At 32.0% G+C, this 27445-nt stretch overlaps 1 protein-coding gene across 2 annotated transcripts; it reads right to left on the bottom strand.

Annotated features, from left to right (window-relative positions):
- Positions 1-413: 413 nt before the first annotated feature.
- On the bottom strand, positions 414-27300 carry LOC130449669 (protein Malvolio-like). Of its 2 annotated transcripts, none has more exons than XM_056787622.1 (7): positions 27067-27300; positions 13677-13866; positions 8894-9053; positions 6229-6682; positions 4796-4858; positions 2020-2402; positions 414-736 (listed from the first exon to the last, which is right to left on the bottom strand). In XM_056787622.1, exons 1-7 carry the CDS (start codon positions 27181-27183, stop codon positions 469-471), a joined length of 1635 nt encoding a protein of 544 aa, XP_056643600.1. In that variant the 5' UTR covers positions 27184-27300; the 3' UTR covers positions 414-468. The 2 variants fall into 2 exon arrangements, with proteins under 2 accessions (XP_056643600.1, XP_056643599.1); XM_056787621.1 differs by lacking the exon at positions 27067-27300 and adding an exon at positions 17950-18104 and having other exon boundaries at positions 418-736.
- Positions 27301-27445: the final 145 nt, after the last annotated feature.

Here is a 27445-nt window from a genome sequence, read left to right on the forward strand (position 1 = left end):
TATAATTAAATATATATACGGATCTAACTACGATTATATTGGAAAGCAAAATCTTTCAAAATTTAGTATAATTCCATTCAAAATATAGTTATTAGCTAGGTTATTGTCTTAATCAACATAAATATTTCACCAGATGTTATACTAGTGACATCTACCAGTATTGTAACAATTTTAAATATTTACGTATTACAGTTTATTGTCTCCCTTGAACTCTAGTTGAACTCCTCGCTGATAGATGTCGATAAGAATATAAATAGTTATTAAATTCATAGGAAAATTAATGTAATATGGGAAATATAAATGTTTTAGTGGGTATATAAACAAAATTATACGGATTTGATGTTTTTCTTTGGCACTTTAGTTGTCACTTAATCTTCTTCGGAAACGGTGCGATAAAAATAAATAAAATAAATTTAATAATAAATCTTATTTACATATATTAATAAAAATAATTACATTAATAATAAATTACGTTATTGTAGTAGCTCCAGGTCGTATAGGTACCATAATATATTTCTCTATTAAAGTATTTTTTTCGCTGATATTTATCCCCGACATTCCGACAAACAGATGCAGCGATATGTATATTATCAAAATGAAATATCCAACGGCGAGTAAACATATCAATGTTGTACCATACAAGGGTAGATCGAGTTCTTGAAGCTTATCCGTGACAAAAAATATGTTTATTGATATCACTATTATAGCCAGGAAGATTGATAGGATGTTCAAGATTCTACAAAAAAAACAAAGGATTGTTTTTACTTTTTATCCCAAGTATGCAACTCTATATCGAGTTGCATAGTTGGGGAGTTACAGTAACTCAAATAAGAGCACAAAATCTCAAAAATAATTCATTCTTTTAGCAACCCTTTAAATTGAAAATATCAAATTTGGAACATTGTAATGTGGCTAGATTTTGGCTAGTCTTTGGTAGCATAAAACTTCAAAAAAACTAGAAAAGCTGCAATACAAATTGAATATGATCAAAAAATGCTTAAGAGCACACCGAGAAGATTTTTTCCCAATTTTAGAATTGGTTTAAATTATGCATTAGGTCATGGTGGTACACCCGTTAAGACATAGGTGTTCTGATAGGCCCTTCGTGCTCTACTTGAAATTACCAAATGCTGATGTCCTTTGAGAAGCCGATCAGGCGCTTTGTCTTGAGCCTTTTGACTAATTAGAATATAATTCAAAACCAGCCGAATAAAGAAAAACTTGATTCTGATGCCGAATGAAGACTGTATCAATAAAAACCAGCAGCTGTTCTTATTATTTGGTTATCCCGTTCGACTGACGTCCAGCTGCCTCCGATTTCACTTTTTTTGCATCCTGCTAGACTGCGAGAGCAGTTTTACGACTTTAGGAGTCAACTCGCTGCTCGATAGGCATAGAACCTAGGATTCTACACCTGGACCTTCAGATTAGAAGTCTTAAGTAAAGAAGGGTTGAAGGTCGAAGCCAAGAGTTGTCTCGGCGGCCTTGGCGTTCTGCTTTTTTTCTCCGCATCCCTGATATTACGACGCTTGTGTCAGGTCTTGCCAAAAACACCGATCAGTGCTTCGACATCGGTTTAAATCGATATTTGGGAGGTGTTACTTGGTCTCTGGTAGTTCAAAACCAGCGCTAGGGGGAAAAGGAATTATCATGGTCTTCGCTCTTGTACGGTCCTCAAAATTTCACGCGGACATTGTTTGCGATACCTGATTGGGGCTCTGGTACCCCATATCCACATAGGGACATCCAAGAAGAGTGACCGCAGAATCCACCCACCAATGTTAAGGTTCAACAGCTCTTTGAGGGGTCAATATATACTATGATAATTTATTTTTGACAGGAGGAACCTCAACTCAAACGTACTGGACCTACTTAAGAAAACGAACACGGATATTGGTAAGAAAAACTGAATCAATTTATTCTTCTGTTTGTAAAAAATAAAGAATGACCACGAATTTCAGATTTGGATAGACATTTCACTGTAATATGTTATCATAAACATCGGAAAAAAATACTTACGCTCCATTAACGAATTCTCCCATAAGTTTCTTGTTACTTGTAAACGCAATGGTCGGTATCAAAGCGAAAGGTAACTGTAAACTCATGACGGCGTTGAGGTAATCATTTAGACTGGTCAGATCCGACATATTGGTAAAGAATGCCGTACAAAAAGTTGGAACCATAGCTATCGATCTAGTGAGAAGAACTCTCTTCCATTTGGGCCATTTGAGATTCAAAAATCCCTCCATTGCGAATTGACCGGCGTATGTACCTGTCATAGTTGAGCTTTGACCTGCTGCGAGGATACCAACGGCCCAAATATACATAGCCGCGGTACCAAAAGCGCAACCAAGAAATATTCCACCTTTGTAAATATCGGCATCTACGTAATCGGAATTTTCCTTAAAATAGATAATTAAAGATATTAATCAACAATAAATAAATTTTATATGATGTATGACGTTTCGAAATTAGCTGATTCGATTGAAGTAATTTATCCTTCGAAAGGAATGTAATGTGAAGCAGCAGGAGCGAAATAAATCAACTGGGAACTTGGAAACAAAAAGAAGAAAGCAGGATATAATATTTTCACGGTAATTTCGAATGATAGGTTTCAAGATAAGATAAAAGAAAGGATCAGTAGGGAAGACTCCATATCTTATGATAAATAATTGATAAAAGCTACAAATATAGCCTTGATCAGAATTGATCTAGATTTTGAACAATCTTCTCATAGTATAAATTTAGGAATACTTAGAAGATATGAAAGATGTTGGGAGAGTAAAGGTTAATAAACACGACACTGAAGTAATCGAGCGTAGAAGTAATAACTGAAAAAGAACCAACAAAAAATTGATTGAGAATAGGTAAAATACCGAGAGCCCTTTTTAATATCGCTTTAGATGGAGTTAGTGGTTTGAAAGGAACCATAATAACGGAACAGACACAAATTTTAGCTAAGATAAAACTTTAATATCAAGAAGTGAAAGATATATTCATAAAAATTAATAAGTGAAAGTGAAAGTAGAGGGTTAGAGCAAGGTTTGTATCCAGAATCAAAGTACAACAAGAAAAATTAATATAAAAGAAAATTAATACGAATTCTTTAACTAGTCTCAAGTCTATATAAGAGGTTATAACATTAGAGACTGTTAAGGTTAAGAGGATATTCAACTCGTCAAATTGTTTAAAATACAATTGAAAAGAAAATTTGAATGTTCCCCATCATTTCGGTGTATGGAAAAAATTTTATTCAAGGTCTAAGTTAAAAAAAAAAGAGTTTTTCGCGATTATTATCAAAACGGTGAGTTTTATCATAAAAATATTTTGGACAAAAGTTGTAGACCATAAAATTATCTACAAAAAACGTGTTAGTATTTTTTTCCTACGAACCACCGTTTCTGAGATGTAACGATTTAAAAAGTTATAATGTTTCAAACTATAATGATTGTACGAAAAATACCAAAGCTGCAGAACAACATCGTCAAACTTTAGCAACAGCTTCGTCAATTGATAATTGATAACAAGTCAACAGAAATTTTTTACAAATACTCACAAGTCTCGGTTCATTTCAATGTTATAAGAAAAGTTTACTATTGAAAATATATTGGTGGAACCATTAAATACGACACTTTTTGAATCGTTATATCTCAGAAACGGTGGCTTGCAAGGAAAAAAGTATTGGTACGTTTTTTGTAGATAATTTAATGATCTACAATTTTTGTCTGAAGTATTTTTATGACAAAACTCACCGTTTTGCTGAAAAACTCGTTTTTTTGACCTTTGACCTAGAATAAAATTTTTTCCATTCACGGAAATGATGAGGAACATTCAAATTCCGTGTTCAATTGTATTTTAAACAATTTTACTGACTTTCAGCTTGACGGAAATTTATATAATTTCGAATGTCTAAACTGCCCATATTATATAGAGATTTTTATAGATACCCATAGAATATAAGTTAAGAAACCAGTGGTAATCCATGGTGTTGAGATAGCGAATCTAACAAAAAAACAATAAATAAATTGAGGATTTTGGGAAGAGATATTTTGAGAAAATTATCGCTATAGTTAAAACAGAAGAGGAAGAAATAACGAAAAAATACAGAAATTTAAATTTAGTCAAATAACCGGTTGTAGATAAAGCAAGGGAGAGACCAAAAAGAGAAGAAAACATCAAGAAGTGAAGAAAACGAGAGACAATTATGGAGAACTGATTATTCATGATAAATTACTCGATAGAACTACCCCTTAGGGTGCGAATACATTTCCTATGAGATTAAATATAGAATAATGTTGATTATACGTCATGTAGTTTTAAAATAACAAAACATTGAGGAATTGAAACAGAGGATTGGATTGCAACGGATATACGTAGTAATCAATGAAGATTGACCCCCTAAAACTGTCACTTTCAGGAAAAAATTTAGTAAAGCATCAACTTTACGATGGTTAAAAGAAGGCTTCGAACATCCATGGGAGAGGAGCGCTTCAGAGTAGTCGTCCTGTTTAATATTCATAGAGATTGATGTCGATGTTGAAGAAGTGATGAAAATATTTCCAAAATATTCAAACAGAAGATTGGGATTTGTATTATAATATGAAATTGCTGATTTTCAGTCAGAAAAATGTACTCATCAAAAAAATCTGATGACATGAGAAGTTACTTTTAACACTTATATCATTACAGACCATATAAATAAGCACCAAGCAGATGAAAAACTATGATATAGTGAATTATGAATTACGAATTACTTGTGAAACAATTACATTAACATAGTAAAAAAAATTCTCACCCCAAATTCTTCAATCGCCATATCGATTAAATAAGAATTATTGGTTGTTCTACATTGTTGAATCTATAAAAAAAGTATTTAAAAAATAACTATCAAAAATCTTGGTAAATACTTGGAAGTGGAGCCCCTATTTTTGATCATAAAACATCCCTAAATCAATATTTTCAAAAATTATGTTTTCATTTTGTTTATTTTGGGGCATATGAGACAAACATGAGACCTAAGCTTGAAAACCAAACTTTTCGGCAAAGAAAAAATCCTAAAAATATAACTTTTCCGATTTATCGAGTATGTTAAGTAAGGGTAGAGGTACATTTGGGTTTTTTTTATTTGTGTTTGTACCACTACTTCTTACTTTGAAGATTTCATCTACGGTTTTCATTTGTTATTCCTTTTTTTGGGGGCAAAAATAAGGTACGTATATTATTTTGATCTTTATATAATTATTACTAAATTTTTGTCTAATTATTTTTGTTAGTTTGAATTACCTTTTTTAAAATTTTGATTACTCATACCGAAATATCATATTAATAGTTTGAAATATTAATGCAACTAATGTTTACGATGTTGCATCTTGACGATACTAAATTGGGGGGTGCGCAAATGAAAATTTGAGTATAAATGAGCTTGGGGGACAGCAGTTGGTGTATGAATAGTTGGCCCGAATTAACATCTCATTTCAATAGTTTTTTCACATACAAAAACGAGTATTTTGAGAAAAATAGCAATCTAATATCATAGTGTGAATGATTTCCATAATTTATTGAAACTTGAAACTTTTTCTATTTTCTTCAAAATTGAAAATTGAAAAATGGAATTTTCAATAATTTTTGTTGCATTTTATCCATTTTTTTGACACATTTAAAACAAAAAGTTCAAAAACCCAAATTTCAATACTATTCTGGTGAATAAAAAACCCAAAAACCAGAACATTCCAAATTTTTTGCCTAAAAACTGTACTTGAAATTTTTCTCGAAATTTATTTTTTTCATTTCAAAAACGAACAATTTAAAAAAATAGTAATTGAATATCATATTTTGATTAAATTTTACAATCTATCGAAACTTTTGAAAAAGTTGAAACTTTTTTTATTTTATTTAAGTTGCAAAGTAGACAATCGAAATATTAACGTTTTAAATAAAAAAAAAAAACACAATTGAATATCAAATTTTTACAAATTATTGAATATTATGAGAAAGTAAAAATTTCTCTCTCTGGATTTAAAGAAAATCTGGAAATTAACATTTTCAATAACTTTAACAACCAAAAGTTCAATACTTTTTTGGTTGCTAAAAAAATTATAAATTCATGTAACATTACAAAGAAAGCATGAAGAATGAAGAAGAACTTAACCTGAAAAATTTTTTTTACGATTAAAAATAGGCTAGATGGACCCCACTTCCGAATAATAACCAAATCTTTTAAATTCTTACCAAGTCGTCGTTCCTTTTTTCGAATAATCCAAAAGCAAAAACGGAAACCACAAAAATATTAATAATCAAACTACATAGAAGAGCAACGGCGCTTTCTATGTAATAATACATATTGGCTTCTCTGACTTTGTCTGGTTTCGTTCTATCTATTTCCCTACTTTTCACCAAAGCTGAATGCAGATACAAGTTGTGAGGCATAATGACCGCACCAATAACACCAACTGCTTGAAGTAGAACGGCCGAATCGCAATCTTGACATCTCGGAATGAAGAGACCTTTAACTACTTCCGTGGAAGACGGCGACGCAACTATATATTCGTAACCGAAGCTGATTCCCATTATAGCTATTAGAATTCCAAACAGAAGCTCCAATTTTCGTAAGCCGTATTTGTCAAGAAATAAAAATGTAAATGTATCGAAAATTGTTATCAGACAACCGACCCACAAGGGAATGCTGAAAATTTAAAAAAAAAATGGTAATTCTTAGATTCCATTCGGAAGAACTAGTATATGAGAAAGTTGATTTTCTAACTTGAAATACGTATTACTAAGAAATGATTTCTAATGATTAAAATAGCTCAAGATATAGTATAAGTCTCGTGAAAGCTAAGAAATATTATTTTTCTACGTCCGTTATAATATTCACGTTTTTTTCCATTCATTTGGATTCACAAAGAATGTAATTTCTGAATCGGTCAAAAAGTTCTGTAACGTATCACTGTTAGTATATCCCACCACTTTTAATGAGTTCGTTAGCCGAGCCTAGGAATTATCACTGCAAATTTTCTCTTTACGTCGAAACAAATTTTAAAACTGTTTGCTGTTTGTTGGAGATTTATTATACTACCTGCATCATTATTACTTCAAAATATAGCACCTTGAATTTTATTAAGTTGTTTTTATTCGTTTGCATCGTTTCTCCGATGGAATATAATTCTTTTATGGAGTGGGGTACTAAAAAGGCATAAACAGATTCACAGAAAGAGTGTTGCTGGCTCCAGACAATCATTATCTCATGTATATATAGATATTATTTGTTTGTTGTCAGGTTGCTGATACAAAAACTCATGTTCAACGTCGATTCGAAATCTCTGACAGTAGATTAAACTTGGTAAATATTTATAAAGAATATAAAAGCCAACGACCCACAAATGTCAAAACAGATCATTTCTTTTTGCAGTATAGAAATGGAAAATGCAAAACCCAAGTTGTAGTTATCAATACTCTTTCAAAAATTGGATGGGTTGAAGTCCAACACAGTTGCAGAGGGTTATGAAGACGACTCAATAAAAAACAAAATGGATTTCGCAGTAGTTCGACTTCAAGCAACATTGTAAATGTTCAAGATCGTACCAGCAATCCAATAAGTACTTAAATGTTGCCAATTCAAGTACCAATAGTATTGTAACTTCTTCTTCACTTCACAAATTAATAATGCTCACAGTTATACTTTTAATATTGCTATTACAAAATAAAAATTGATAAAAGTTTTGTCGAATTTTTTTAAGTCCACTGAAGTGGGAAAAATTTTGTACGAAACTCGTTGTTGAAACTCCCTAGTTGCATAAAATAACTATTGTTTTCATTTATAAACATAATATAGTAATTATGAACTCATATCCCACATTTTCAAATTCTTATAATGATAGAAAGTCACGCAGGCATCGAAGGCAACGAAGGTGCTTATAAACGTGCGACATGAAGTTACTTTGTAAAGAAAAAATTGGTGAACTAAAAGGAAAAGATCTACTCAAAACCTCAATGCCTCTTTAAATGGGCCCGAACTGCTGGCAGAGAGAGAAAGAACATCCATGCAAACTAGTAAAATGTAGAAATTTCCTTCCACAATGAGATGGATGTCATAAAGTTACTTAATAAAGAAAAAATGGTGAACTACAAGAAAAAGATCTGCTCAAATTAATAAACAAACTACTTACTAAACCAAGGTTCTATGAAATAAACCAGAAAAGACGAAATATATCTACAATTTATAGAATGAGAACAAAAACTAGATAAAATTAGATAAAATAAGTCACGAATAGAAAATACTAAAAGAGAACATATCAAAATCATAGAAAAAATAATAAAGATAGAGAGGAGGTATGGGAGCTGATTTAAATAGCCCCGAACTGCTGGCAGAGAGAGAAAGAACACAGGTTTACCACTCCCTATTTCTCTATATTTATTGGATCAAAATGAGTCAAAGTTTCAAGTAGGGGAGAACAACAAATTTTGAATTTAGTAGAGGGAGATAGAGAGGGGTAAACCGATACTCTCTCTTTCTCGTCCAATAGTACAATTCAATTTATATACCATCTTTAATAGTTCCTTTATGATTGAAACACAAAGTGGAAGGAAACTTTCTGCCTTACTCTCCACCCTAAACTCCAATCGAGGAAGCATCTGAAGAATTATCACACTTCGGGATCGAAATAAATGGAGAACTAATAACAACAATAAGATATGCTGCTGGTAAACAAAATCGGTGACGTGGGAGAGATACAAGGTGTAAAAATCGAAAAAACAAAAACCAAATTTATGATATTCAGCCGACAACTCTACAATAGCAATACTCTAGAGCTGAATAGGCGCCACATTGCACGGATCTCTAAGTATAACTTGGAAATATTATTACAGACGATTTATAAAATATAATTTTACTTACAATTTGTTTGTTAACAAATAGAGAGCGATAGCAGTTCCTATAACTTCTTGCATATCTGATCCAATAACTGCAATTTCCACCATTATCCATAAAATTAAGCGAGGAAACTTTTTATATTGTCTGTAGCACATTTCGGATAGATGCAGACCTGTGACAACACCTGAAAAGAATAGATTGTACATTTCCTGAAATTTGACAAAGCTGCGATTATTATTGGGTAAATAAAAAAGAATCACTTGACTCTGAGTATATTTTCTCTTTTTTTATTATTATTCCTGTCTATTCTATTATTCTTATTATTATTTTATTACTAACATTACTCTTACTCAGTCATCTGGAAGCTTGTCGCTTTTTCTGTATCTTCGAAGAATCTCTTCTTCTGCTGGCGAACTGTCTCAATGTTTTCTCGTTTAATTTCGAACTATTTACATATCTGTGATTAATATTTTTGTTGTGTTGTTTAAGAATATTAACTCAATCATTTGGTAAGTTATCACCTTGCCCAGCCTTTCGTCTCCTGTTGATAACAAGTTTGTTTCAAAGGTCGCAAATTGAACAAGATCAACTGGTGCAATATCTGCTCTATCTTCAAGTTGAGCATGTTTACTCCTGTCTTTTGATACCTAATATCCAGTCATTGATTTGTGTTTATTCATGCATCAATGTTCTCATTGCTTATCCTGTAAATATTTACAATAATTTCCCTGATATTCTTTTTATTTTAGGGGTTTCACGTTGACCAAGTCAAGACAAGATACAACTGGTGTGGTTACTGCTCTAGCTTCAGTTTGAGTATATTAACTACACTAGATTCTGATGTTTAGGAATATCTACTCAGTTTTTTGGTAAATTATTGCTTTCTCTAGGTCGTCCGTGGCTCTCTTCCCCTGTTGTTAAACTATCTTTTGGAATTTTAACGATTCTCTTATTTCTTGCCATCAGTGATTCGTTTTTCTTCATCCATCAATGTTTTCCTCTCGTAACTTGGAACTATTAACATTTATTGCTCTAATGATTGCTTTAGCTTCAGTTTGAGTATGTTTACTCAAACTAGAGGCTAGGTTTACCGATAATTTTAATTTCATACACAGTTATGTTGAGACCCAACTGATTCCTCTTTTAATTTCTTGTTTTAGACATGCAGTGGCGTTAATTTAATAACATATATTCTATTCTATAAGTAATTTTTGCTTTATTGGTAATAATAATGATTCCTAGAATGCATCACGGTATTAACACGTTAAAAATTATAATGTTTGGTGAGCTATTTATAGAAAAAGATGAGGTACAAATTGGGAAATACCTAATTATGTACAAACATCTGATGAAAATCTATTGAAAAAAAATTCACTGTATATTTAAAGATTTTAAACGCACAAATAAATGATATTTGAGCCTGTTTGTTGAGGAAATTCATTGATTCCATGCAGAAATAGAAGAATCCGCAAAAGGGATTATAAGAATTTCAATGTAAACTGATTGGATTGAAATTAACAAGGGAAAACTTTTGACAGAACGTTGTTCCACAGAATCTTTGAGTACCTTACTTATTAGAATCGAAATCAAGATAAAACAAGAGCGAAAATAATCGATTTAAAGAAATATTTGTCACAAAGAATAATGGAGCTTACAAAACTGTCACTGTATTTTGTCACCTTTAGGGAATTAAATAGTTTCCAAGGAATGAATAGAACGAAACTGAGAATAAAAATAAAGATTAAAAATAAACAAAATTTCATTCCTCAAATAAGATCGCTTATTATTAGTTTGATTAACAGATCCCAAATTGACATAGCTTCTGAATTTTTACTATAATTGAGTAAAGCCCATCAATATATTTTGGCATTTCTATCTTTTGGATTGGTTGTAAAAGAGGGACTCAATTTTTAAGAGATGTAACGGTAAGCAGTCCAGTATCTAATATATCCAGTTTATTTTTAATGTCGCTGATTACGAATATGCACAGTAGATACAATATTTGCCTTTTAGTTGCCTTTTTAACAATTACGAGATATCAGTTTCAAAAGATTAGTTGGAGTAGGCTCATTTCTAGAGTTATTATAACAGTATACGCTCATTTTTAATTCCAAGCGTTTATATTTCGTTGCCCAATTATGGTAAAATGATCTAAAATTTTTGAAGACGAAAATTTGTTTGAACCGATTGCAATTTGGTACGTAAAAAATAAATGAAATAATCAAACAGGTACTGTAAAATGTAAAAATAGATGGCGATGGAAATAGTTAAGGACTGAAATTGCTACTTTGTTGGACGAGACTGAAAATTGCGAAAAGAACGAAGCGAGATTAGTAACAGACGAGTCCAACAAAGTAGTATTTCAGCCGTGGAGTACACAACATTTTTTAGACGATACATACGATCCAAAACTTTCTCAATTACACTGAGGAAAGAAAATAAATAAAAGAGAATTATAAAACATTTTATTTATTGAACAATATAATGTACTTCATGATATTTGCAATGTCAATATTAATTTATAAATTATTTGCAAAAAGTAATGTTGATTGTACCTCCAAGACAATTATTACTATTTATTGGATTGGATGCAGATGGAATTTGATGATGGAATCTCTGTAGATGTGTTTGTGATTTCGATAGAATTTGTTGATTGATTAGTATTTGTGGTGGAAGAGAGTTATGCCAAATCATCGAAGTGAAACTGTCAACTGTCAACATTGAAGTAGCTAGAGTCACATTTACAGTTGTCTATTCTAGAGTGTCCCGAAAGTGTTTTGAAGTACGGAACTGTCACTTTTACTACATGGAACGCAGCTTTCGGTATGTAAATGAATACAGAACAAACAACTTTCAGATGGCGACTTCTAAAAATATTATTTTACAGGAAACTGCCACACAGAGAGATGGTGAAGGGGACGTTTTACATAAAATAAATTTCACATGCTCTTTTCAATGATGCTCATTACATCTCAAAATAAGCCACGGTTTTCAAGATATTTTTTAATGAAAATTTCGCAAAATCCCTACTAAAACCATACATCTTTCTACTTCACCTTTAAGAAGCTTTGGAACAGCTTAAGCCTTAAGCGGTCCCCAAGCTAACTTCAAAGAGGTCATAAAGTTTGAATCGGGATGTACTGTGCGGGATTTTTGAATTTGGTGCGTATTTTTAAATCACACATGCACGGGCCACTTGAAATTCCTTCGCGGGCCACTTGAAATTCCTTCGAGGGCCACTTGAAATTCCTTCACGGGCCTGGGGTCGTGCAGCTTGGGCTTAAGCATTACTTCAAAAGTTCAGGTTGTCAAAATAATATTTCAGAGTATTATTGTTAAGTTTTATTAATTTAAAATCAGTTCTCTTTATTCCAAGTGTATATCTTTTGTCATCGTGGCAAAAGTAAGTCAATTTCTGGCAGAAATGTCCACAGAGTGCCTGTGTAAAGTGGAAATTAATTTCACCGTGTTTTCTGTTGATCCACAAGTATGAGGCTATTTCGAGCCGTAGTTTTGTCGGCTTCTAAGTACGTTTTATGTATCCGCTGCAAACTCTTTACCGGACTAGGAGTACTCGTCAACTCCCCACCTATACAGGGTGTTCCACGACGAGTTAAAACTATCTGTATATGGTAAAATACTTATAGTAAAATCATGAGAATTTATACGTTTGGATTTTCGGATACGATCTTTTTAACCAAAATATTTCCAAAGATGTAACTTTGTTATTTTGAATAGAACACCTTGTATATTAACACATTTTTGAAATATACGTAAAATTTCATTATACACTTGTCTAAAAAATTTCTTCCAAAAATGCATATTTTTTGAGTTATTAATTTTTTTCTAAGAAATTTGACCGTGACAAATTTAGACCACACCGGCATCTCTAAAAATTTAATATCTGGATAAGGTTTAGGTATATGAAAGTATATATGAATTTGCCTTATTTCTTACTCCTGAATGCATTAAAATAGAAAAAAAAAAAAATTAAGAAATTTAATATTTATGAAGCTAAACTTTGAACACTTTTTATATACACCCTGTTTAAAATGGACAATTTTTCAACATCGATTCAAATACTTGTGACCTTACTTAAAGCAACCAAACAGAAACCATTTTTATATCTTTAATGGTATTCTCGTAAAAAAATAATTTATACAGGTCTGCAATGGTCAAATTTATTACAAAAAAATCAGTAACTTAAAAAATATGCCTGCATTTTTCGAGAAAAGTTTTCAGACAAAAGTATACTAAAATTTTACGCAGATTCCGTGTGACTCAACCTAAAAAATATATGATTTGGTTTTGGTAGTATGAGAGATACCTTTACTGAAATAGAACAATATACAAGGTGTCCTATTAATATTTCTGAAAGTGATACGATGATATAATATAAGAAATGAGTATTAAGATCCACTGTTGTATATAGTATTTATAATATTTGTTGAATATAAGTTGATTGTGAAACATGTAATTCTGTCAATTTATATGATTTTCAGTTTTACCTTCATGCTATTAAAAATCCTCCTCACCAATTGGGGTACATTATATAACATTTCATAATAAACATAAATTCTTCCATTGATTCGATTTCAAGGTAAATTATTGTTGACAATATTTAGTACACACATAAAACTAGTTTTATTATACAGTGTAATTCATTTATAAGTATAAATAGTATACAAGGATAATTCATAACATAATCTATGAATATTTAAATAGAAGAAAAAAGTTTTTTGAGAACTTTTTTAGTCACATTGGATTATAGATTTACACATATTTCTATGTAGACATTTTCACTTACCTAATTTCGTTGCCAAAGTTTGCATCAAAAATCCTAAAACTGTCGCACCGAACAGTACCCATAATAATCTATAATTGCCTATTGTTCCAGATTGGAGATCACTTTCAATATTACCGGGATCTAAGTAAGCTATTGACATCAAAAATCCGGGACCTGTGAATGCCCATAGTTTCTTGAAACTAAAATTACTCTGGAAACAAACAAAATAATAATTCATAGTGATGCTTCGATTACTTCATTAACCCCCAATCATAGACATCGAATAAGAGACATTTTGAAGAAAATTATCATAAATTGTAATGTGGTAGATGTACTGAAATTGTTTTTTAGTTTCAATTTCAATATATTTTATTTTAGTAAGACAAAAATGAAAGTTAATTAATTGCTTATAGATCTGATGTGAATCATAGAAAAACAGAAAAGCATAGACCAAGATCTTTTTGACTTTTTAGTCTGTCTGTCTCACGTACAATAAGGAGATAATGTAACAGGACTTGTAAGGATCATTTTCACACTTTTATGACATAGTATAATAATCTACTAGCAAGTTTACCGGCTTTTTCGATATTTTCATCTTTTTTTTGTCGTGGAGGGACAACCCGAACATGAATCATCTTCAAAATTTTTTTCGCTTAAACCACTCAAAAACACGTGGCTAAACACTTGTTTCAACAAATTGTTTAAGTTGCAATTTGTTCAAAGTTTTATGAGAAATTACACAGCAATCCGTTGTTCTAGTTTTGTGTCCATCATTTTTACGGCAACAACGAAGCCCCGAAACAAAAACAGCCCCCATACAAACGAAGGGTACGGATACACGGTAGACATCGCAGGCTGAACTTCCGAAAAACTCCGAAATTTTACAGGTGACGTCGATATTTTTGAAATTCCCGCGACACTGCAAGGTCGAAAATCGCTGTCATTTCGTGCGCAGGTTGCAAGTTTAAAACATTTTTTGTGGTTAAGTTTTTTGAGTTAAAATTAAAACGAATACTTTCAAAAATGTAAGTAGTTATTAAATATTCCAATGTTTCGTCAGTTGATGATTAATTTTTTATTTTTAGGCTTTCATACTATTCACAAATAACATCATCCCAGACACAGATCCCCCCAAAAAGATGGATCCGTTTACAAAATAGCAATAATTATGCCAACAGAGGCTCAAGCAAAAATTTGGGCCATTAATAATAATCTTGTGCTTGTCAGTAGATGGTGCAGCAAGCACAACCAGTTTGCTAAATGGTATGATGATGGTGCCGTTTTTGGCCACTTCAGATGTTTCGGAAAAATCAAGGGCAGATCGTTCGACCATAAGGGTTCAGCGGCAGAAGGCAGATGGTTCGAACGATTGCACATTAACGTCCGTCAAAGAATAATCATCACCTATTGTTTTTCCGAGCATATGAAGATGAAGGCCAAATTGGTAGGGATGGTTGCGTCGTTGAAATTGACGAATGTAAAATCGGACGAAGAAAATACCAAAAAGGGCGCATGGTCGAGGGTTAGGAATGATCGAGTGTGGCGGCCACGGCCACCGATGGGAAATATGTCCTGATAACTCTAGAAGTACCGAAACATTGATGGAGCTGATAAAGAAGCATGTTACAGTCGGGACTATCATTCATACTGACTGCTGGAAAGAATATTCGGCGCTAGAAAGTGAAGGCTACCAGCACTTTACAGTCAACCATCAATAGCACCTTGTTGACCCTGAAACATGCTGCTGGAGGCACATGAGAAGAAAAAGATCGAGGGGGGAATCAGAAGTAACTTGGACCTGCATCTTTGTGGAAATCTCTGGAGACGCCGAGTCCATTCGATGCAAAAATTGTAGATATAAAATTTTTGTATCCTGGAAAGAATGATCGACCTCCAATGAAAGAGGATGAGGAAAGTGACTAAGTTTTTGTGGAATAAAATTGCTTTTCATTTATTTCTATTGTTTTTATTGTTTTTTCGGGATCGGAAAATACGTCGATGCTATCAATTCGGTCAGATTAGGTTAGGTTAGGTTAGGTCCGGTACGTTTTTCATTTTTAATCAACTTTTTCGCGCATGCGCACGATTGCAGGTATATTTTCCTAGTCCTTATTCGATTGTGACCATTCCCTATAATTTTTACCTTTCAATTCCCTGGCGTTTTTCGGTTTATCCGACATCGCATTCCAAAGAGTAATTTTTAGGATAAATAGGTGACAGTTTTTAATTTTAGGCGTATGCGTACTTTTTCTGTAGCAGTGCTAGACTCGTAATCACAGTTCGTATATAACAAACATGAAACCAAATGGTCTGAATTGTTTGAAATGTAAGTCAAAAACAATAGATCTGATTAACATTTGATTTAAAGGTTAGGTAAGTGTTTCAAAATTAGTATTTTCTTGTTACAAAATTCAGTTTGCCAGTGTTGTTGTTCTTGTGAATGAAACTGTAGTTTACCTATGACTATAAAGTAACTATTATTAATGTTTGTAGATATAAAAATTCTGAATGTATGTAGGTCATAATTAAACGAGATGCATAATGATTCGGATAAATTTGTTTTTTCATTTCGCAGGTGAGTGGATACAATGTGTGGAATAATTTATATATTTAGTTGCAAATCTGTACTTGCAAAAGCCTTGATTATTCCTTACATAATCAACCTCAAATGATGGAATATAAATTGAATTCTAGATATATAAAAATGGAATAAATTCTTTATCTACATCGATTTTAACCAGTTGTATTACAACATTGGATGTGTAATATATAAATAAGATACTTTACTTTCATTTATGTCACATTTTATTAATTTCATCGATTTAACGGGGCTTATTCGAAAAATATTTATCTCTCTTAAAAAACAATATCAAAGTTGTCACTTTTAGAAGAAATCATCAAGTGTTAAGTATTTCAGACTAAAAATGCTTCTCGCTAGTTGTGCCGTATATTTTCGGAAAAATATTTTCAAAACTTCAAGCACCGTTCTCAAACAACTGACTGGAACATTCTCTCTGCTGATGTCGAATTCGAATTTTCTAGATTCATAAAAACAGTAACTAGCCTGGCATTTACTCATTTCCAGTGCTTAAGAATTTAATTAAATAGTCTGTTAGTAAACAGAATCAGTTTTAACAAAATTTTAGACTGGATTTTCCCACATTTTGTGATAAGATGTGTTTAAAATTTGTAGGTCTAAGAAATTGTTATAGACTTTATATTTACTATTAAATTTCTTAAAAAGATTTATTAAAATACATATGACGAATTGTGAATACCAGAATTGATTGCGAAAATAAATGATAACCTTTGATGGCACTGAAAATGAGGTTGGATATTTTAATTCCGCTTTTGTAAGCATATATTTTGATATAAAAATGATGCAATTAACAAGAACGAAACTGAGGCTGCACAATTATTTGATCAAACATCATCAATCAGGTATATATACTAGTACAAAAAAATTCCCTAGGAAAAACGTGAATTACCGGGGTATCATTCTGCTGGATGTGGTGCACAGGGCCGTAGAATCATAAGAAATAGATTCGGCAAATACTTGGCCCCGAATAACAAGCACCAGATGGCCTTAGAAACGGAAGTCAACAAGTCAAATTTTCATACTGAAAGTAACCAAGAACAATAGCTATGACCAAGGAGGTTTAAACATGGAATTCCTCTTTATGGAGCTCGAGCATGATAGAAAACATTTATTCCAGACCCCAGCAATCTCGGAATACCTAAGAAAATACTACATTTGATAAAAATGATACTAAGACTGAAGTAGCTGTCGAAGGAAGGAAGGAATTTACGCAAATTATGTGATACTTATAATTAGAACGAAAAGGGATCTGGAAAAATTCTTTTAAAGGAAAGCAAAATAATATGAACTACGCCTAAGGCCATACTGAACACACTGTTTACACTACCACTCATAATTAAACTGTCTGACAGGCGTTTCGATAACCATGTTATCGTCTTCAGAGACTGAAGGTAGACTAAAACCTATTAACTGTTTTATACTAAATTTTCCCACCACTAAACCTTCTCTCGCGAAAATGAATTGAACTGTGTTGAACAAGCATATAAAAAATTAGAAGCAACTACCCTTGATAGCATTTTTACTACTTTAAAAACATAAATGTATATTAACAGGTGCAAGAAATTCCTCTTTTAATTATAACAGAATTTTTTCGCGAGGGTGCACCAGCCGGAAAATATTTATAATATAATAATATTTTCTTGACTTATGTTTATTTTAGCGTATAACTTTTTTTGATAAAAATATATGTCTTACGTGACTGTCATCATCAGGTATTGTAACTTTAGCGTTGGTAAAATAGGTGTTGAGGTCGGTATTTTCATAAAAATAAGACGGTTCTTTCTTCCGAGGATCTTCACACTTATTATTATCCGTAGACATTATTTTAATTCACACTATTATTTTCACTGATACTGCGACACCTCACATTACACAATAAAACAAAAATAATGTTTATCCACTTAACTGATTTCCCTCACCACGTAATTAAAAATATGGTACATATAGAGAGGCATGTTAAATCGGTATACGGAGACACGTAGACACGGAAAAACCGGAAAGTTATTTCGTTAATACACTCTGTATAGTACAAATACTCACTTTAGATAAAAACAGATTTAAAAAATAACGAGATGTTTATTATATTTACATGGTTACCATAACATTCCTTATTGTAATCTCTTATTTGTTTGATGAATTTCTTTCCCTTATGTCTGGCCTTATATTTACAATTACATTTTTTGTTATTTTATTTCAATTTTCAATTATTAAAATGCTAGACGTATATATTTTACTTTTATGAAAATAAATATAATTTGATGTTTCGGTTTTGTTTTATTCTATATTTGATCATGTGGATCCTCCCATCACTACCCATCCTGATCTAGCTCAAAGGCAGTGTATAAATTCCACTACCATGCCACGTATTCAAAAAGGAAAATATTCAGCAATCTGATAATGCAATCATAATAATAATTCTTGAATGAACTAAAGGGGTTGCTGGGATCATTCATAGAACCGAAAAACTGAAATCAGTTGACAAGATTTTATACGTAGGACAATTTATAGTTTGTATAAGAAGAAATAATACAGCAAAAGATAACAAATTATCCAGAATATAATTATGCCAGTTTAGAAACATTGGGTCAAGTTTTGTCAGCAGCAGTGTAAACACAAACAACTGAATAAACGGATAGCCATTAACGAGTCGCAAGTTATTTGCGTCAGATAAAAGACTTCCAAGTTCTAATAGACACATAATTTATCAAGAATAAACATGTCTTGACAGTCACGATGTAGTAAATTGTTGTTTGAATGGGCCATGTTCTAAAGGGAATATTTTATTAATATCTGCTACGAAAATTAAAAACTGTGCAGCTGATTATTACGAAGATATGACAGCAAATTTATTTAAAAAGAGGTTTAATGAACAGCTTTCACCTAACATTCCACCATAATCGGTAATCGTTCTGGACAACGCATTCTACCACTCGCGGCACTCGTAAGAAAGACCCAACAAACAATAAATTGCTTACTGTTGTTGAAGGTCTAAAGTTAGAGGACATTTATTATATTGACAAGCTATGCAAAGAACAGGGTAATAGTTTTCTCAGACTACCTCCTTACTTTTACATATTTAACCTTATAGAGTTAATATGGGCAAACGTAAACTCAGAATTATGAAAAAAAATCAGTCTCCAAAACTAGGTAAAGATGTTGTTGAACTCGTAAAGAAAGTTCTAACAGCACACCGCCAAGAGGATTGGAAAAGCTGTGCTGAACATGTTATCAAAGAAGAAGATGATCCTTACAACCCTTCATAATTCAATCAAATGATGACTCCAGTTCAGACGATTATTCATCAAAATACTTTGGAATTGAAATGTTTTGTTTTATTTACGAAGGATTTATTTCCCTTCAAGGTTTTTGCTATGAAATTTCGTTTTACAGAAGAAAAAAAAAACGAATATGGTACAAAAACCGTTCAGTCACGTCTGGTACCCTGTTTAAACCAAACTCTCTTACAAGCAGGTACATTTGACTCGTCTATTTGAGTTTTATAATTTAATATTCAGTTGTAGCAAGTTAACGAGGTATAATAATGATTTTTTTGTAAGTAGTATTTATGTTACCGGAAATGTATGAAATCTAGGAATTGAATACAAATCCTAGGAAATTTATATAATTTCGAAGCTATTTAGGAAATGTATAAAATATTGTTTCAAAAACTATTTAATATATAAATGTGCTAGGAAATGTGCACAATTCCTAGGAATTGTATATAATTCCAATATTGTTTTAGGAAATGTATAAAAATAATGTTTTTTGTAATAAATCTTCTTATTATCTTACTAATTGAAGCTTCGGAAATCAAATATCTAGGAACTTTTAAAATGTGTTTATCACAAAATCGACTTTAAAGACCCTAAACTAAACCTAACCTTCGCCCCGCTATCCCCGCAAACCCATCGATATCTCAAATATTTTAATTTCCGATTGCTATTTAGACAATGCATAGATTTCTCAGGTAATGCGTCTAATATAATTTATTTTACACATTTCCGTGTGATTTTAAGAACTACATACATTTCCGGTAACATTGATAAAAATGATAAATTTATAAAATGAGGTATCTACGCCTATGGTAGATCAAACAAAAATGTCGGCAAGGGTTTCGAACCAGTTTTTATAATCTGCAATTGATATTGGACAAAAAAATAGATTTCTAAAAGTTTTATACTCAGTGGACATCCACTTGATAGTTTTTTGATAAAATAAAGATGCTTAAAAATATAAAAATTGAGTGTATAAGTATTAAACTAATCTATGTGTGATATTTATGAAAAATATTGACATTTATCAAAAATGCCTAATCGATAATATATCGTATATTTCAGATATTTTCGTAAAAATCGTGAGTACGAAATCATAATGTTACACAACCTTGTTGAAGGTTGGTTTTTATTGTTTTCAAAAACTATATATGTCAACATATTGTAAAATACAGTACCATCAGCCTCGCTTGCATACTTATCAATAAACAAGTATGTTTCGAGGATATAGGGGGATTTTTTTATTTATCGACGGTGATTTGAAAATTGCGTTCAATTAAACAACATTATCATTACGTGATAGAAGTTTTAATGAGAATTTGACCACGTTATTTATTTATTTAATCGACATTTCGAGGACGAAACTCTTACTAATTTACCGAAGAAAAATCCGTATTAGTATACCGAATGGTATCTTTGAATAATCTTATAAAATCAAAATAATAAATTATACGTATATTGGGTGTATAAATGAGGTAGAAATCAACAAGAACATGACATAAGTAACAATGTCCAACACAAACTATAAATTTTAAAAGAGTTCGGAAGAAGATAGCAGCGGAAAGAAAATAAATACACCTCCTTGCCACTTCCTTGGTAATATAAAATCGAGTTAACCCCGGAGTATGTTACCCTTTATTTTCCACAGTTGGGAAACTTATTTAACCGAGAATATTGTACCAAAAGTGCGATTCCTAATAATCTACAGTATCCAGGCTAAATCCGACAGCAGTACCGTGCGTAGTGATTCTCCCTTTTTCGATCCCGATTGTCCACGATTCTCTACGTCGCTCAGTGTTCACTTAGCAGCCGTCAGAGCGATATTTGAGCAGTACTCCGGTTTATCCACTATGAACCTGGTCAGCGCATTTCTGAAACTTCCCGTGGCACAACTGTAATAAATTGAAAAGTAACGTTGAGAATGAAGAAGTGCTTGTCACAGGAGCTATTGAAGAAATTTGAGTGGACTATTATGCCCCAGATTTAGCCCCTAGCGATCATTCCCCTTCTCAAAAGAACATTCAGGTGGCAAACGCTTTAAGAGAGACGATGATGCCGGAGCAGAGTCACACGCTTTCTTAACGAATTGGTGGGGAACTTCTTCTACTACAAATAAAAAAGCTGGAGCACCATCTTCAGAAAACTGTGACGAAAAAATAAAGATTATGTTCTAAAATAGACAATAGTGTACGCGATGTATGAATAAATAACAATAAACAATGTTTTTTATGTAAGAAATATGGGAACCTAGCTTCCGGTACAATAGTCTTATGTTTCCCATTTTTTTTCTATTTCTAATTAGGCTATCTTTTCATGGTAATCTATTGTGATACCCCCTAGGATTCTAAGTCGTTTTTCCGTCAAAGCAGAGCTCCAACAGAGCAGATGTTCTTCTCCATTACAGTCTTTCCAATAGTTGTCTTTTGTTACCCTCCACGGAGGCTTGTACCAATAGTACAATACCTACTGGTCACTCCAATGGTCTTCTGTATTAAGTGTTTGGTAAATCTTTTTTGCCTTTTTCTTCATTGATCCTTGGCTAAATCGTTCTGGATATCGTTCACTCACTTCTGTTTAACCTTAGATATCGAGCTCTTACAAGCTCCTGAAGAATGGAAAAAAAAATAAATGGTTGTTTTGTGGGGTCTTTTGAAAAATATATTAACTCAATAACTGATTTTTTAGCTAATTATTAGCATGAAATAGCTCCTATATGATTAACTTTCCTTTACATTTCTTCACCAAGATTTCCGCTGGAAATTTTTTTCTTTTAATTTCTTACATATTTTTTAATAAAAGACTAGATTGAATTGATTTCTTCATTCACTGCCAACCTTCAAGAGCTACCGAAGCAATTTCAGAGTAACCTTTTTTGGCTTTTTGTGAAATCTAGTTAATTTGATTAAAAATACTATCATGGGATGAGAAAAATTTAAAAATGAACAAATATTCAGTTTAATATAAAAAGTTCTTCTTCATCTTCTTCTGTTATCCATTGTTGGATGTTTGCGATCCAACTTCTTACCATTTTATCTTGTCTCTGCTGCTATGAATTAGTTCTCCTGTGGTTCTTATCATTATCCAATTTTTGATATGGTGGACCCAATCCTCTTTATGTCCAATCACCTTCCTCCACCTATTTCTCCTACATCTCCCTCCGAATCACATGTCCTAGACATGTTGATTTTCTACTTTTTATCATCTCCAACAATTCACGTTTTCTTCCTATTCTTCTCAGAATTTTTTCGTTAGTTTTTCTTGCCGTCCATGGAATTCTGAAAATTCTTTGGTAGATCTATATCTCAAATGCTTCCAATTCGTTCATGGTGTTCACTTTCAGTGTTTAACCTTCCATTCCGTACAATTTTGTGATCATGATTTACATTTTTCCTCATTGATCATTGATTCCCATAAGCCCACTGGATATTCCAACCATGTCCAGGAGTCTTTTGAGGTCATTCATGTTGTCTGCTATCAGGCATGTCGTATATTGTTGATCCATGTGTCATTTACTTTGATGCCTAATTATTGATTCAATTAATTTAAGAGAAACTATTGAATATTTTTATTGAATTATGTATTATTATCAAAAGTTATTAAGTTAAGTTAATGGAAATTTGATAAGAAAATTTCAAGTAAACATGGAAACAAACATATAAACCAACAGACTCAGTTGAAGTATAGTAATAATCAAATTGAGTAGATAAGCTCTAAATTCCAATGGATTAAAAATTTAAAAAATAAAAACGATTCGTTGTAATTTATAATTTTGATATTTGGAATAGTTTTGTAAATTCCAAAGTGTGATTCAAATAATTGAGATTACTTATATCATATAATTTATCTTAACCACATAATTGATGTGAAGTAATGTGGAATAGATTATTCCAAGCAATTATATGAAAAAAAAATAGTTTCCCATGAGCTACATACATAGAATGAATAAAGAATAAACGAAAAAGTTTTATTATCAAATTTCAAATGCTTCAGGAACAAAAAAGCTAGCAGGGCCAAGCCGAAATCTAAAACCACTTTTTCAACAACATCGGGGTGGTCCATAAGGAATTTTTTCCACTTGGTGAAGTTTTCTGTCGCGAAGAACTTGATGGACTTCGAAAAAGAGTCGACAGAATACGCCCAGATATCGCGAATAAGTGGATGCTACTTCACAATGATGCCCCTTGCTTCTACACGAGGAGTGTGACGCTGTTTTTAGTTCTTATGAACGTTCAATTGATCCAAGAACAAAACTTGCATGAGAAAGCGGCATGTGAAAATATCATTGCGGTAGTCCCTAATGAGTTTGTTTGAAGTACTCCATAGATTTCTCAAAAGGCTCAATAGAATGCGACCAGCAGCACCCAAAAAATTGGGTGCTGCTCCCTGGCACTTTGCCTTTACAAGTTGAGTAAGACGCAGTTTTTAGCTTCTAGAAAGATTCTACACTTACCATAGCCACCTTATTTACCGGAAATATCGTACTGAGATTTCTATCTTTTGTAAAAATCCAATGCGTCGTAAAAAGGTCACATTTTGATTTAATTCAGTCAATTACAATATATAAAATCAGATAAGTACTAGCTTTTACTTGCGGCTTCGCTCGCATCGAATCCATTAAGTATCAGAAATCATTATAATAGAAAAGAACAAACTCTGTAGCTATATTAGAACCTGAGATATAGATCTTTGAATGTAGAAAAATTGCCAAAAACTTACAAAAATCCATAACTCCACATTGAATGTCCGCGTCTAGCTCCTCTCCAACTCAACCGATTTAAGTAGTCGAAAACTCAAAAGAAAGAAGGTGTTTCAGCGAGTGTTCTTAAACCAAAACGAACTCTGTAGCTATATTAGAACCTGAGATATAGATCTTTGAATGTAGAAAAAACTGCAAAAATCTACAAAAATCCATAACTCCACATTGAATGTCCGCGCCTAGCTCCTCTCCAACTCAACCGATTTAAGTGTTCAAAACCTCAAAAGAAATAAGGTGTTTCGGCGAGTGCTCTAAAACCAAAACAAAGTCTCTAACTTGAATAGAACCTGAGATATTGAGGATAGAACGTGTGTATGTGAAAAACTCCCATAAGTAATGTACAGGGGGAAATCGCATTTGAGTATAACTTGAGAATGGTGAAAAGATTAGATGAAATCCGATGGTTGATGGCTGATCTGTGCATCAATACCTTTCATTGAAAAAAAATTGAGCAAATCGGTTGGGTAGAGCTCCTGAACGGACTCGGAATGGAAATCATCAGTTTTTTTAATATATAAAGAAGATTTGTGAATAGTATAAATTAGTTTTTCAAGATTCAATATGGGAATTATACTACGAAAAACTGATAGCTTAGAGCAAAATCAAAATATATCTAGTTGAGACTAAAATCATTTTTTCCCAATTGCGTTATGGAGTTATTATAGAATAGTTATTGTCTTCTAATACTCAGGTGATCCAGAAGACTAAATAGTGAATAAAAACATATAAAAATTCTTGGCTCTCCAACAAACAAAGACAAATTTTGTTGAATTTAAAAAAAATCGACCTTAAAGCGCAAGTTCATTCGTTCGAAATTGTTGTGAAAAAATTAGTCGAACCTCATCTGCTTTTCTCCAACCATTTTCTATTTTCAAAATGGCTTGTTAGAAAGCATTTTCACAAAAATGAAGGGGTGGGTAGGGTATTTTGCGGAATTTCTCAAAGATTATGTAAAAACCAAATATTTTATTTGGATGGTTTAGTTTTTACAATTAACTTTTTTACTCTTCCATTAACTTCGCTTCGTAAATAATTTGAATGATTTAGAAGCTGAATCGTTTATAACATTAAATATAAAATGATTTCGTTTAGACAATTATTCGTCGTTGCATTCAATTGCGAAAGCTTCTAAAAATATATTTTCGAAAATGATTCATTTCCCCAGCTAACGAAAAATCGGATTCCAAGTGAAGTTCTCCTGATTTAAATCTTGTTTTTCTTAATTTGGAAAAACCTTAGAGCATAAATAAGGATTAGAAAAGATGTAGGCAAAATCTCTCAATGTTCTTACTACAGCCTCTTTCTTTCCATTTTCTATGATCGTGAACATCATTAAACAATTCAGCTCATGGATAAACTACCAATATATGTCATTAATGCTAAGATGAATAAGACGTCGCGTCGGTTGGAAATTATAGTTATTCAGTTTAAATTGAATAGAAAAGAAAATTGATGATTTCGATGGAAAGTTGATTTATTTTTTGGTAATAAAAATAAATAAGAAATAAACCAATTAATTTCAAGTATTTTATCGCCTGTTTTATGAAAATGATTTAGAGATTCAAGCAGTGGGATTGTGACCTTGTGATGCATTTAGTCAAAGTGTAGAAACTAATTTTTTAGTAAGTTGTAATTGAAACACATGAAAAATTTAGTATTTTAGCTACAATATTTGCATTTTAGATCTAAAAATATTGTTATTATTGGGTAAGACAATTAGAGTTAGGACAAGTAATAGGATTAAAGATAATTTATTCCAGGATTTGTAGCAATTCTGGAAATCTTTGACTAAAATCTACAACAACACCTTCGACATTGTTGATAGTTGATTGGTTGAAAATAATTGAATCAAAATTCGTCTTTTTACAACGTTTTTGATTTTTAATGAAGAGAGAAGTCACAGGACGATGTATCCTGCGAATAGGGTGTCTGTGGTAACTCTGGAATATTTCCAGAAGCATCACACACAACGTGCGCAAGCAGGCATCAACAACATTGTGAAACAGTACATGTTCGTGATGTTTTTGCGAAATCTGTTGACCCTTTTGCGAAGTCTATTAAGTTTTTATCAAGCTGATGCACTTAAAATGGGAAATATAATTTTTTTAGTGGAGGGCTGCATGTGTTCAAAAATTTCGAAAAAGTGAAATAATCAAAAAATGGTGGAATTTAGGCATACTATCCCTTATATAAAGTTATATTGAAATTTTGCGTTGATTCCAAAAATTTATTAAAAACCATGGCATTAGGACGTTTCGAAAAAATGAATTATTTTCAGAAAATCCATACAAGCAAATTTTCAGAGCACTCGTCGTGAAAAACCCTGTACATACCTTTGTCAAGTCAAACAGTTTGCACTCTTGAAGATATAATTAGACTTGTATTGACAATTATTGTGGACATAAAAGATTATAAAGAATATTTTAAAGTTTTCTTCTCAGTATGAATAAAATATTTTTTTAATTAACATAAACTGACTTTTTTTACCAATCTTATTATCCCTCTGAAATATTTGGTGAACAAAATATGACCTGCGGGCTATGATAAGTTGGGACATTCGTTTTATCGAGAAAATTGTCACGATTAAGTCAAATATTACGATTTTGAATTGTTAATTTTATTACACTTTCAAATGGTGAATGGTTTTGGCATCGGTGCGGCGATATTCAGATTAATTGTAGTGAATTTTAAAGGTATCGTCGAAATCTAGTTCCTTACGCAATCAAAATCTCGTTTTAACCGTTTACCATGACCTTCTATTATATAAACAAATTAAATACTTACGGTACTATTATCGGGAATAATAATTTTGTCGTTCGAAAAATAAGTATCGACGTCATTAACCTCGTAATAATACGGCGTTGGTTGTTCTTTAGGAGATTCTTCTTTGTCACTTTCCATGTTCACCGTTTTCGCAGCCGACGCGTTAACCTCACGATTCGAGAAACATAACTACAAGCACCGTCCCATCACTTTATTGAATATTATTCAAATAATATGTCAACACTTAAGTAATTTCCCTCACCACATGCACAATTTCCAGAACTTATCTCTTGTTTTTAATAAGAGTTTACGTGTGTAGATAAAACACTTCAAATTGTTAATATTTTATATCGGGTCCATTTTTTCAAAAATTGTCGGAATTTTAATCAAATACCAAAAA

This window comes from Diorhabda sublineata, chromosome 10, assembly GCF_026230105.1.
Source record: "Diorhabda sublineata isolate icDioSubl1.1 chromosome 10, icDioSubl1.1, whole genome shotgun sequence".
NCBI classification, from domain to species: Eukaryota; Metazoa; Arthropoda; class Insecta; order Coleoptera; family Chrysomelidae; genus Diorhabda; species Diorhabda sublineata.

Bases quoted from the DNA above. Each gene is read 5' to 3' on its own strand.
- LOC130449669 (XM_056787621.1), bottom strand. From the start codon at position 18,075: ATGTCTACGGATAATAATAAGTGTGAAGATCCTCGGAAGAAAGAACCG. The intron at 6,683-8,893 runs GTAAGTAAAATT...TTAAATTTTCAG, and splicing joins TATTTGTTAACAAACAAATT to CATTCCCTTGTGGGTCGGTT. The intron at 4,859-6,228 runs GTAAGAATTTAA...CTTTTTTTATAG, and splicing joins AAAAAAGGAACGACGACTTG to ATTCAACAATGTAGAACAAC.